Source organism: Buteo buteo, chromosome 12 (genome assembly GCF_964188355.1).
Source record: "Buteo buteo chromosome 12, bButBut1.hap1.1, whole genome shotgun sequence".
Taxonomy (NCBI): Eukaryota; Metazoa; Chordata; class Aves; order Accipitriformes; family Accipitridae; genus Buteo; species Buteo buteo.
In genome coordinates, this window is record NC_134182.1 from 3,872,138 (window position 1) to 3,884,106 (window position 11,969).

General features: G+C 38.4%; 1 protein-coding gene across 7 annotated transcripts in view; it reads left to right on the forward strand.

The window, feature by feature from the left end:
• NRXN1 (neurexin 1) overlaps positions 1-11,764 on the forward strand; it is a 718,668-nt gene extending 706,904 nt beyond the window's left edge. For all 7 annotated transcript variants that reach the window (XM_075042422.1, XM_075042423.1, XM_075042424.1 and 4 more), the window contains one exon: positions 11,088-11,764. In XM_075042422.1, the coding sequence (XP_074898523.1) occupies positions 11,088-11,395 (308 nt within the window). In that variant the 3' untranslated portion in view covers positions 11,396-11,764. The remainder of the gene's footprint in view (positions 1-11,087) is intronic.
• Positions 11,765-11,969: the final 205 nt, after the last annotated feature.

Below are 11,969 nucleotides of genomic sequence, written 5' to 3' on the forward strand. Positions count from 1 at the left end.
TTAAAAATGGTGATTGATCCATTGTACCAACACTGATCTCTACTCTTTGCCAGCCACGCCATTGAAACATGGGAATACTGAGTAGAATTGTAGCTTTCCAGCCAGTCCCAAGGATTTTCATACATTCCCAGTGTTGGGAGCAGCTGAAAACAGTAGCATGTGCTGAAAGGAAGGGTTTTCTTTCACTCTGATAATTTTTCAGCAGTTTAGAGAATTCTGACTCCTCAAATGCATTCTGTGTAATTTTGGTGGTAGTGGTGGTGTTCACACTCTTACACATCCCTTCTTTGTGTAACCTCAACTGGTATAGGGGATTTGTGTCCAACATGAAGTTATTTTAAAGTTTATTTTTTAAGCACACTTTAAGACAAAATGCAGCTACTGTTAGCTAAACATGCCTTTTAAAGGTGAACAATTAAGTAGATACTCCTTGCTGAACATATGCAATTCAAAGAGAACTTTAATACATAGCCTAGAGATGACGGCACAGGCTAATGCTTTCTAGCATGTATTAATTGCAGTCACAGCGATATCAGAAGGCAGAATATCGATGGAAACTGGGGAGCTGGCTTTTTTCCTAAACATAATGGTTTTCTATCAATGTAATATCAGCGGCTCACTATGCTCGAAGACTGGTAAGAAATATTGACATCAGGTTGCTATAAATCATACAAAGCTCTCTGTTAACTTGCACAAGACCTTCTCCACTGGTGTGTAAATGATGAACAGTTTTCCTTGCGTGTGAACTTTGAGGGTGTATTCATATTCCATGCGTATTCTTGCTAAAGTTGGATGTTCTCATTTCTGTAATGTGTATAAGAATGGCAAACATTCATGATGTAAATACTGGGATTACTTGTATGGCAGTACCTAAAGCTCTACTTCATGCTTCAGATGCATGCAGACAACATGAAAAGGCAATTCTGGTTCAGAGAAATTTATTAAGTGACAATTATTAGTACTGCTGTTACACATTCAGTGGTTTAGAGTTAGACATATCCACATCATAGACAAAACCAGATGGTAATGTTTCTAGTAGTTTGCAGAAATTTACTCATTTTATGAACAATAATTCAAGAAAAATTGGCACATTACTCAATACTCCTGAAGGAGTGGCCCATGAAAGAAGGCTCTGTTATTTTTCTTTCTTTTAAAGATGTAAAACACCGCTTGTGATTGAGTTCTGAAGATATTTACAGGCAAAGCTGCAGCATATGTTCCTGCTGCGATACTGGGACTGGGATGTGAATGCAGAGAATTAAACCAGGCACTCCACTATTGTTGAGGCTATGTGGGGAAAATCCCTTGTGTCACAAGCCATTTAATATTCATTCTCTCTTGTTTTCTCTCTCTCTCCCCACAAGTATATGCATATGCTTTTGAGGGCTTACCTTCCTGACTTTCCCTAGAAAAATTTTCAGGAAACACTGTTGCTCGCATATAAGCAGTTGCTTGATCTATTCTTTTTGCTACTCCCAGATAAAGAACCTGCCTTACAGACCATTCCAGCATTAACCAGAGAGTGAGATATGTCCAGAATGACTCAAAAAAAAAAAAAAAAGAAATCTAACAAAGTACAAAATTACTGAATAAGGTATTACATGGACTTTAAAGAATTAATTGACTGCTAATGCAGTGGCTTTGTCAGACACACAAAAAAAAGAAATTGGATCTGTGAGTTTGCTCTCTTAAACAAAGCAGTCCTGATTTGCAAGACTGGTATTCAAGATTTTCAATAATACAGCTAATTAAGCCCCAGTTTCTGTGCATGTATCCCTAATATGTGAAAATAGGTTCTAGGCAGTTCTAAATCTTTTCTGATTCTTAGTTGTTAGCACAGAAATAAAGATACTTGTGCTTTGACAGCCTTCACTATGAGATGTTTCCACCATTTTCAAAAAAGGTGTAGATCTTTTTAATCTGGAATCAAAGAATCACTTAACTAAAGAACAGGGTGTAAAATACCCCCAAAACATTTTTTTTTTTTAACTATCATGAAGGATTTTTTAATGTATATTTCAATAGATAAAATATATCACTCATTTAGATGCTTCTAATCTATCTTTTCTAAAATACCGAGTCAGATCATACCAGTTTTGTGGCCCATGCTGATCATGCAAGTTGAAGTTTTCTGAACTCTGACAGAAGGAACAATCTCTACTTTTTCTTCTAAAGTATGCTCTTTCCAGTTTGGGATAGAAGCGCAATACACAATTGAAGTGTAAGAAAAACAGCACTGACCTGTCCTAATCTGCATCCTGAGAAGAGAATTTGCTTTTTTGGTTGTTTTGTAAACATTACATTTACTGAAACCACTTCAATAAAGCCAAATAAAGATTATGTAGACTCTCAAAACATTTTCCATGGGTGGATTTCACACACTGACATTGGTTGAAAAATGCAGAAAATAAGCAAATTAGTATTTGCAAAACTGAGGGTTTCAGAAACAGTTAAGTAATTTGCTGACTTGAGTGAGACTTTTGTCTGATTAAATAAGGAATTTTGGAAAGGCAGAGGATTTGCTTGCACGAGGGTGAAGTGAATAGCTGATCGAATCTAGAACAGGTTCCATTAATCTTCATGGCAACCTGCTTAAAAATCCTAAATTAAAGAGTATAATCCTAAAGATTGGTCTTTTCAGTCAAGTTTACACTTAGAACCAAGACTGCACATAGATTGTTGACATAAATAAATGAGTTGTTCTAGTTTGTTTGAATTTAGACAATGTGCTACTGGTGCCTTGATTAATGCAAGCCCATTGTGTTCCTTGAGCTACACTTCATTCTGGCTTGATTTGCTACATCTAGTGCATATATTTTCTTGTATACTATATTGTAGACACTAGCAATACTGCAACTATTTCTTGTCACTTTGTAATGCATATGCATTGAATTTCCTCTTTTTGTGGGAAAAAACCCTTTTCTTCAGGTCTATTTATCATCCTTGGGTTTATGGACATGGTAGAAGAAGAAAGACAATATTTTGCAAAGGTATGAAAAGGTTCATAGCCAAAATACTGGCCTGAATTAACATCATATTGCTCAACCTCTATGCCAAGTCTTTCTCAGACCAAATTTGAACAACGTGATGTTAAATCAGGTCCTTAAAATTGTATAGGAAATTTGGTTTACCTGCGCTACTTTTTGGGGGCAGGACCAGACAGAAAGATGGGAATCTGAGGCAGCCACCCCTAGCAAACAGAGGGAAGATGCAGTTTTGCTAAGGAAGCGAGAAGCTGGCTGCACTGCATGCAGGAACAGGGCAGAGGCCGGTGCTTTGCTTCTCTGAGTTAAATGACCCAGGGCACTGTCAATTCCAGCACTCTCTTGCAGCTCTTTTTTTCTGCATTCTATCAAGGGAATTACAGGTGTGCAAGCAAACTATTGTGCTTCTAGCTAACCATTTGCAATATCTGATAAATTCAATTAATCTGGTGTTACAAAGTAGTTAGTGTATGCCAGCTGCAGCTTATCAACTAATGACCACGTTAACAGACTGCTGGCAGTGAACGGGGTTGCTTACCCCACTGCCAGACAAAGGAGAGAAGGGCAAACAGTAAACTTTTTGCTGGTGTTTTCTAGCAATCAGTACAGTTTGAATTTTCATTATCTCTTGCATACCTAGTAGTAGGACCCTCGCTGCTAATTTTCCACCACCTGCTAACACCTAATTTAAACTTCTGCGGAAACATTGGGGGTTTTTTTAGTGTGTGACTAGTATTTGACAGCCTGCAAAAGTGGCAGGTGAATGCTGACAAGTTTGAGAACGAGGTATTCTCTAATGATACTGCTCATAAATGGAAGCAGGGAAAATTCAAGGCAAAAGTAACCTATAATGAGGATGCATGTACCTGAAATAGTCTAAACTTAGGCTATCTCCTTATAACTATATAAAGACCTGAATGAAACCTTGTTCTGCTGTGTTGACATGCTGTTCTGGCCCGTAGGTTTCAAAACCAGCACTTCTCCTGAGGATAAGAGCTGTGGTCTAGATTTGGGACTTTGACAGTTTAAATGTAAGCTGGCTTAGACAGTAGATTCTGATCTAGATACAGCACATGTTGTGAACATACCCTTTAAAAAGTTACAGAAAAGGGATAAATGAAACGAAAGATGAAAGCAGCGTGAATATGAGAATCATATTCCAAAACAAGACAAAGCTTTATAGATATCTCAAACTTTTTTCCTTGTGCTAACCTCAGAGACACCAGGATTGTTTTATAGAGTATGATGAGAGAAGCAAAGAAAAACAAGGCGGTCTTATTAATTTTAATAGTTTTACCATGAGAAAAAGAATCAAGTGTAATTTATATCAATTCTGAAGTCTATTTATCTTTCTCTTCCCGCCCCCAGAGAAGCATATAAGGTCTTGGCAGTAATACGATTCAGGCTGCACAAGTGTAGCTATATCTGCAAGTTGTATCTGAGCCTTTGTTTAGCGGGTATGGTTTGGTATTTGTAGCCATCGCATTTCCAATGTGTGTGCATGTATATTCTGGATGTCTTGAAGGCCTGGCCCCTTCTTTTCCCAGGCACATTATCAACTTTGTCAGTAATGGATCTGACTTGATGACAGTATTTAGAGCAAATTGAATGCAGTGTGCTTTCAGCTCCAACATTCAAGCCATATATATAATGTTTGTGGCACAGACATTTATCTCTTCATGTAGTAGCTGCTTAGTGAAGGAGGACAGTCAGGGAATCACCCACGGCTGCAAAGATGAATGTGGGTGTCTGCACCTCCAGCTTATTTCATGAGCAAGAATCATTCCTTGCTCTGCAGGCCCAGCCATCAGATTCCTCAGTCCTTACAACTACATTTTGGTATTCTCTTGCAGAAAACTGGTTCCTAGATTAGGTGGTTTGGGTTTTTTTGCCTTTCCTAAATGAGATGATAATGGTAAAAATAGCAAGCAATGAAATCTTGGTCCCGTGAAGCTCAGTAGCAAAATTTTTGCTAAGTTCAGTGGGGCCCAAATGTCACTGTTGCTAACACTGTAAGTATTTGGTACAAAGAAGCCAATCTTACAGTTAGCTGCCACCAAAAATTTATGTTTCCAGCATCCCTGCCCTTTTCTTGCTGTAATACTGGTGTTCATTTGAGTCTTCGGGGACCTAGAGCTGCAGGCAACTAACTGAGCAAAAGATACTGGTTTAGCTGTCTGAACTGGTTCCCCATGATTACAGCAGCTTAGCTCTAGCTTGAAAACATGCTATCGGTAGTGTAATATTCGTGTTTTGTCTTCCTTATGTTATCCTATTTGCAAAAGCATTTAATTTTTTTCCTGTTTAGGAATACTTCAATTTAAAATCTAGATTACCCACTGACTCTGCTGATCAGTCAAAATTTCTGAAGCAAAGTAATGAATTACCAAAAATTTCCTAGAACACGCACAAAACTGGGATAAATTACTTCATGTAGAAAAGAAAGAAGCAGAGGTGCAAAGGTGAATGACAAATGTAGAAGTGGGGAGAGGTAGGACTGACAGCTGAACTGGTAAAAGGAGAAAGGATCCATATTCAGAGGCAAGGAATACTAAAAGAGGAGCATTAGAATTGAAAATGTTAAAATATACTAATAAAAAGGGTAAGAGCACAGGGCCGAAGACTGCTAAAAACATTAAGTGATATATTGGTTTATGTTTTCCATTTTGGCTAAAATTAAATTTAGTTTTGTGGAAATTTTTTTCACAAAAGCTTCTCATTAAACTGTGTGAAATATTCCCCTCAGCTCTGCAGAGCATATTAATTTACAAAACCCATTGATTTGGTATGCTCTATCAATTGGCACTGTGCTACCAACTAACCTATCTCCCTTTAGACTTATGTTGACATTTAACAAAGGTTGAGACAGCAACCATTCTATCTCTCAAACACAGGAAAAAAATGTTACTTGCAAAACCTGCAGTCCTAAGGAGTTTGTAGGATTTGTAAATTATTTGAAGTCAATATATGGCAAATCATTGCACTTGGAAATAAGCACTCTATTCTGTGCTTCTTAGGTAAACAACCTTTTTAGCTGTGGATGGTGTTTTTCTGCTAGACTATTTTTATAACTAGCTAAGTTAGTTAATGTCACTTTAGAGGTATTTTAATGCATTATATCTTTCCTTGTGAGAACCTTTGAAATTTCAATTTATAGGAAGTAAAGAACCTGGGTTTGTGCACCAAAAACTAGAACAGATACCTTAATAATTTTCTCTTAAACACCTTTGAAAGTAGGTTATTGTCTTGTTCCCTCAAACTCAGTAAGCACCTGACAGATTTCTTAGAACAAATGCAATGGCATGAGTTCGAGATGGCAAATGTAGCTGGTCTGCTCATAAGCACCACACCTCTCCACCACATCACCATGTGTTGTGCGTGTAGGTCTCAGCTCCCGTTCTCTCTGAATCATGATGCCATTATGGTCACGGAGCACAGAGTATGCGTTCGGCAACGCAGCTAGTTTTGTCGTACCTCTCACATGGGTTAGGTCACAGCTTTGGGTATAGACTATTCCAAGTCTGATGAAAGTTTGTCACTGAGCTGTAGCCGCCACATGTGGAACCACCTCATTTTCCTTCCTTCCCATGGCAGCTCAGTCATTGATGGACATCCCCTGGGGAGCCAGTTCTTGCCTCCCCTCAAGAGTCACGTTGAGGCTGGATAGGAAGGGAGCAGGCTGAGATACCCCTGTATTCACACTTGGGTGGGTTTGAGCTTACACTCTTACACAAGTTGACAACAGATCCTCATCCTGGCTTTGCAATTGGGCTGCATTTATCCCACCGGTTCAGCAGAGAAAGCACTGAGATTTGTTTTTCAGATGTATTCATTGTAATGAGACGTTGAAATTGCAGTGAGCTCAGAAACCAGTTCACCAGAATCCAAGAATGCTACAGAAAGTCGACCACAAACAGGTCTACAATGATAGCACACAGAGTGAAAATTACTGTGTCCTGTAAATAATTGCCTTCATGCCTCATTGCAAATGCAGTAGTTAAACATTCTTGTCTTGTGAGTAATTTCCTATTCACAGTTTGTGGGGAGGCATAAATGTAAAGAAAACAGGTTTGGGGTCCTTTTGTTGGGTTTTTTGTTTTGTTTTTAAGTCTGCTAATTTCAATTCATGAACACCATGGGAGCCTGCAATTCCAATTTTCTTTTCACAGTATTAATGAAAACTGGGCACTGAAAATAGTCAGATTTTTCCCTCTAAATTTTAAACCACTTATAAATACAGTCAAGAATAATAACTCTCTAATCCATTATTACACAATGTAAAACTGTGCTCAGTTGCTATTATTTCATGCAAAGTTTTTCATAAGTAGTAGAAGAGGCTTTTAAAAATCAGTCCCTTCTAAGCTGGTCTTTGAGGCAATCCAAAAAGGCTGGTTGTGTGCTGTTGAGAGGAAGAGCTGTGCATCAGGGAAGTTGTTTTAAGAAGGGATTGTTGCCCCACAAGATGACTTTTACTTCCTCTCATTGCTATGGCATGGTCTGAGCATTATCACAATCTTTATGATTCTCTCTTGTTCCTAATCAAACCATCCTCAACTTACAGATTGTTTCAGGATTTTTTAGAGATGACTTTTTCTTCTTAAAAATCAGGGTCTTTTTAATGACATTTAATCTTAACATTCATCCATAAGGTATTTTGCTTCTCTTTTACAATAAGAAACTTTATCTGGGATGAAGTTAGTGTCTTTTTGATGCTGCAGAACACTAACAGAGACTGCAACCCAGTCGCAGACAAGGTTACCCATAGACATACCTCTGCTGCTGTGCCGGGAGCCAGACTCTGACTGGTTCAGCCACCAATATGCTGGAAAGAAAACGGCATCATATATTTCTCAAAGAGTTGGGAAGCAAAGAGCAAGATTTCTGTAACCTTATAATCTTCACTTGCTCCCCATTGAGATCATCTGTTGTCCCTTGCAATAGTTCCTGTCTTGCAGGGGGGAAAAAAACCCAAGTAAATTCCCTTTGGGTACTCCAGTCTTGGTCAAATAAAGGTCCTACTTAAATAGAAGGCAGCTGTTTCAGCAGTGTTATGGATGGGGATTTGTTTATTTACATAGATTTGAGAAGAAGTGTAGGCTGGCCTTTTCCCAGTGGCCTTTTCCTCCCTGTCTCAGAATAGGACACTTGCTTTAGCATGTGCTCCATTAGCCTTTCCTGCCTGAAATGCTTGCAGACAAACCCATGTGCTTTGTAAACTTTCCTCTTATTTCCTCCTCCTTCATTTGTCTTGAGAGGCCCTACTAGGTTAAAAGCATATTTTAATGTAAACAGAAGAAAAATAGCAAGAAGTCATTTTCCTTGTGGAACTGCTCCTTTTACAAAAGTCCAAACAAATGTAACAACAGATGCTTTGAAGATGTTGTAAGTTTAAATAACATTAATTTAGTGGTTGAATATTCCTCAGACAGCTGGGATAAATGAGATAATTGTGAAAACATTCTTAAAAATAAAAGGATGCCATCAGGTGAAAGGCAGGAGTTTAGGTAATGTTGAAAAATATTCCTTACATGGTTTTTTTTAGGTTGCAGTGTTAAAAGAATGTTTTCCTCTGAGCAAGCTGTTAAGTGTCATTTAGTAGACATTAATTGTAAAGTTAGTTGATGGCATTTGGCCCAAATGTCTGTATTTTAAAGAGAAAGAGCAGCTGTTAGTCTATCAGGTATTGACAGAGTTTATTCAGTTGCTTCTATTATTTCTCAGACAGAAATTAATTTCCTGAAATCACATACAATAAGATAAGACTTTGTCTCATTTTCATTCACTGTGGAAATACTCAGGAGTCTTTATTCTGCAACAATGCATTGTCTCTTGTAAAACAATAAATGACACCCTATGTGTAAAAGAATTAGCATTTTCTACAACAGCTACAATGAAGAAACAGGATCTAAACCAGTCACTGACTACTTTGGGACAGGCCATATTTCTTAGTAGGGTGGCATCTACCCTGAAATGAGAAAAAATCTCAGAGCCTTCTGAAGCGAAACTTCCAAGATCTCTTGTGTAGTCATAGAAAATACTGATTGTACCAACTTGTAACAACTAAGAACTTTCAGAGGGGGGAAGAAAAAAAAGTTAAGATGCTATTTGACATGAATGACAGTTTTCTTGAGTCTTACTGTGGTGCCTCTGTTCTTTCAGCCAAATAAAATGTCACCTTCTTTAAACCTATGTGGGATAACTGCCAGGAAGTGGTGTTTCAACAGTAAGAACACAAATCACCGATAAATAAGTGATGAATAATACCAAGGCAGGGAGGGAACTTAGTTCTTTGGGGGAGTTGTGGCTTTTTTGCTGTGTTTTATTATTCATAGGCCAATTGTAGATGTCTGTAGTAGGTGGCTGCTTTTAATTCTGGTTGTCCAAACTTGTTGCAATTTTTTGACCAGTGTTGATAGTTTGAGTGGCATTACCTTCACTGTACTATCCTTAAAATCATCATCTTCCTATTATGTCTTTACAGTGAAAAAAAAATTACTATGGGGCATAATGTACTTTCATGCACCTTGAGCAAGACGCTTCCCTAATACACTTCAATAAAATGCTAGTCGTAGGCAAGGCCTGATAAAGCTAACATTATGAATGTGTTGTAAAACTAGTGTTTAATAATACTCCTAGTTAACATTTATATTTTACTGACTGCATTTTTAGCCATGCATAATGATTTAAAATGTGGTTTCTATAAGCCAGCCTGGATGCTTAATGAGAGTGTTCTGCACTGCTCAGTGGGAAACCCTGGTTCACTCACTGCTTGTTTCTTGCTCCTGAGCTCAGCCAAGGCTGGCAGTGCTGAGGGTACACAGCCTCTCAGGAGTTTGGAAATGCTGGTATAATCACAGGAATATTGCATAGACCCAGGTCACTTCATTTTTGTCCATGACGCTTGCTAAGTTACAGAAGAAGATCTATCTCAGCTATTGCCACTTAAAGCGATTCTATACAAAGATCTGCCTCTCCTCCTTCTGGAAAATGCAATAAAGAAAGGAGATAATGGGAAACGTATAAGCATTGTGTGTGCTGTGAGCGTTTATCCTAGAAATTCCTCCTGGAATTAGGCTTTCATTCCACATGGCTGTGCAAGGGGACAAAATGTGCCAGACAACACAATAGTTCCTATCAAGAAGACTTTACTGTCTGAAGACATAGGTCAGTTCAGTTCATATCACAACTGAGAAGGCCAGAGTCTGGCCTGAGAGGTGGGTTCTTAGAAGGCTGAGCCCTTGGTCTGTGCCGTTGGAGAGTTTTCTTCTGGGCATAAAGCATTGCTTGAAGGAATGTCTAGTATTGGCATCAATGACAAAAAGAGGGAATGGGAGAAGTTGAGTGAAAAAGTGCTCTAACGTGTAGCCGTATTCAAGGAGGACTCTGTGAATTAGAAAAGAGAAGGTAGGGTTGGATAGCGCTCTCAAAGTAATAAAAGTAAATATAATTAATTCAGGAAAAAAAAGAAAAATATTAGAAGGAAAGGAGAAATTGAGAAGCTTGCTGGGGGAAGTCTAAAGGAGAGCTGGTGATACCTTATTTGTAGCCAACTTATTGGCTGTTATCATTTATTATTAGAAGGAATTTTGGGGGTTTTTCCCCCCATCCTGTTTGGTAGTCTGTCTTATCATCACTGGCACTTCTGATCATCACATGTGTTCTCAGTAAGTACTATAGTATCACTTTTTGTTCTTTACAGAAGGAGAGAAAGAAAGGGAGGGAGTGGAAGAAGGAGATCCTTTCCTCCCAGATGTTCGTGTTCTGGCATTTAAATTGTGGCACGCCTGTTATTTCAGATTATTTAGGCATTCTTTGCTTAATAATGTCATTTGGAGAAACTATACTTTTGAAGGCTAAAACGAGATTTTCCTTGCTGTCCTTTTCCTTGTTTAAAAGCCTGTTTACTTGTGCTGACAGCCATGAGAATGGAATGGGGTGCAAACCTAAATGTTTTTGGACCGGTAGAGTAGGGTACATTGGTAGTCAGTCCTGACCTAGTGAGTGCAATTAGAAAGATGCATGTTTGTAGCAGGTAGATATGAGTAGCTCCTCAATGTGCAAACTCAATAATAACCTCTCCCTTATTTCATTATCTACCTACAGCAAATCCTACCAGGGCAGGAGGAGGAAGGGAGTACCCTGGCTCGTCCGAGGTGATTCGTGAATCCAGCAGCACAACAGGCATGGTAGTTGGGATCGTGGCAGCAGCGGCGCTGTGTATCCTCATTCTCCTGTATGCTATGTACAAGTACAGGAATCGAGACGAAGGATCGTATCACGTAGATGAGAGTCGAAACTACATCAGTAACTCAGCACAATCCAATGGGGCTGTGATCAAGGAAAAACAGCCCAACAGCGCTAAAAGTTCCAACAAAAACAAGAAAAATAAGGATAAGGAGTACTATGTCTGATCTCAACATCTAAAAGAACGCTTGTATAGAAATAGTCTTCATTTTATCTGAGACATAATACAAACTTATTTACTTTACTTTTTATGAAGCACATTCAAAAACAAACAAACAAAAAAGACAGGGAATGCAATCAGAAAGGAAAGACTGTTTTTAAAAACAAGCATTTCATGCTCTTGTTTTTCAGAAACAGGAGCTGATAAATTCCCTAACATCCACAGTGTTTTCATTTACTCTGCCTGTCTTTATGTTGCTGGAACATTTCTGAAAGACAATGATGACACCACGCATTCATAAAGCAAGGAGTATTACTACAACATCAAGGCACAATATGAAACAAAACAAATTAAAAAAACAAAACAGGAAAAAAAATGAAAAAAGAAGCTACCTATGATTCTGGATTTAGCCAAAGTGCTAGCGCTTTCTTGAGAAGTAAGTTAGTCTTATTGTCAGAGAAGACTGTCATTATATATGGTGACTCAACAAGCAAACATAAAGAGTTTGCCGTCTGGTGCAGTGAAGCAGTGATTGGAAACTTGCATTTGAAACAAAGTGCTGGCTTTTCTGAAGACTTACG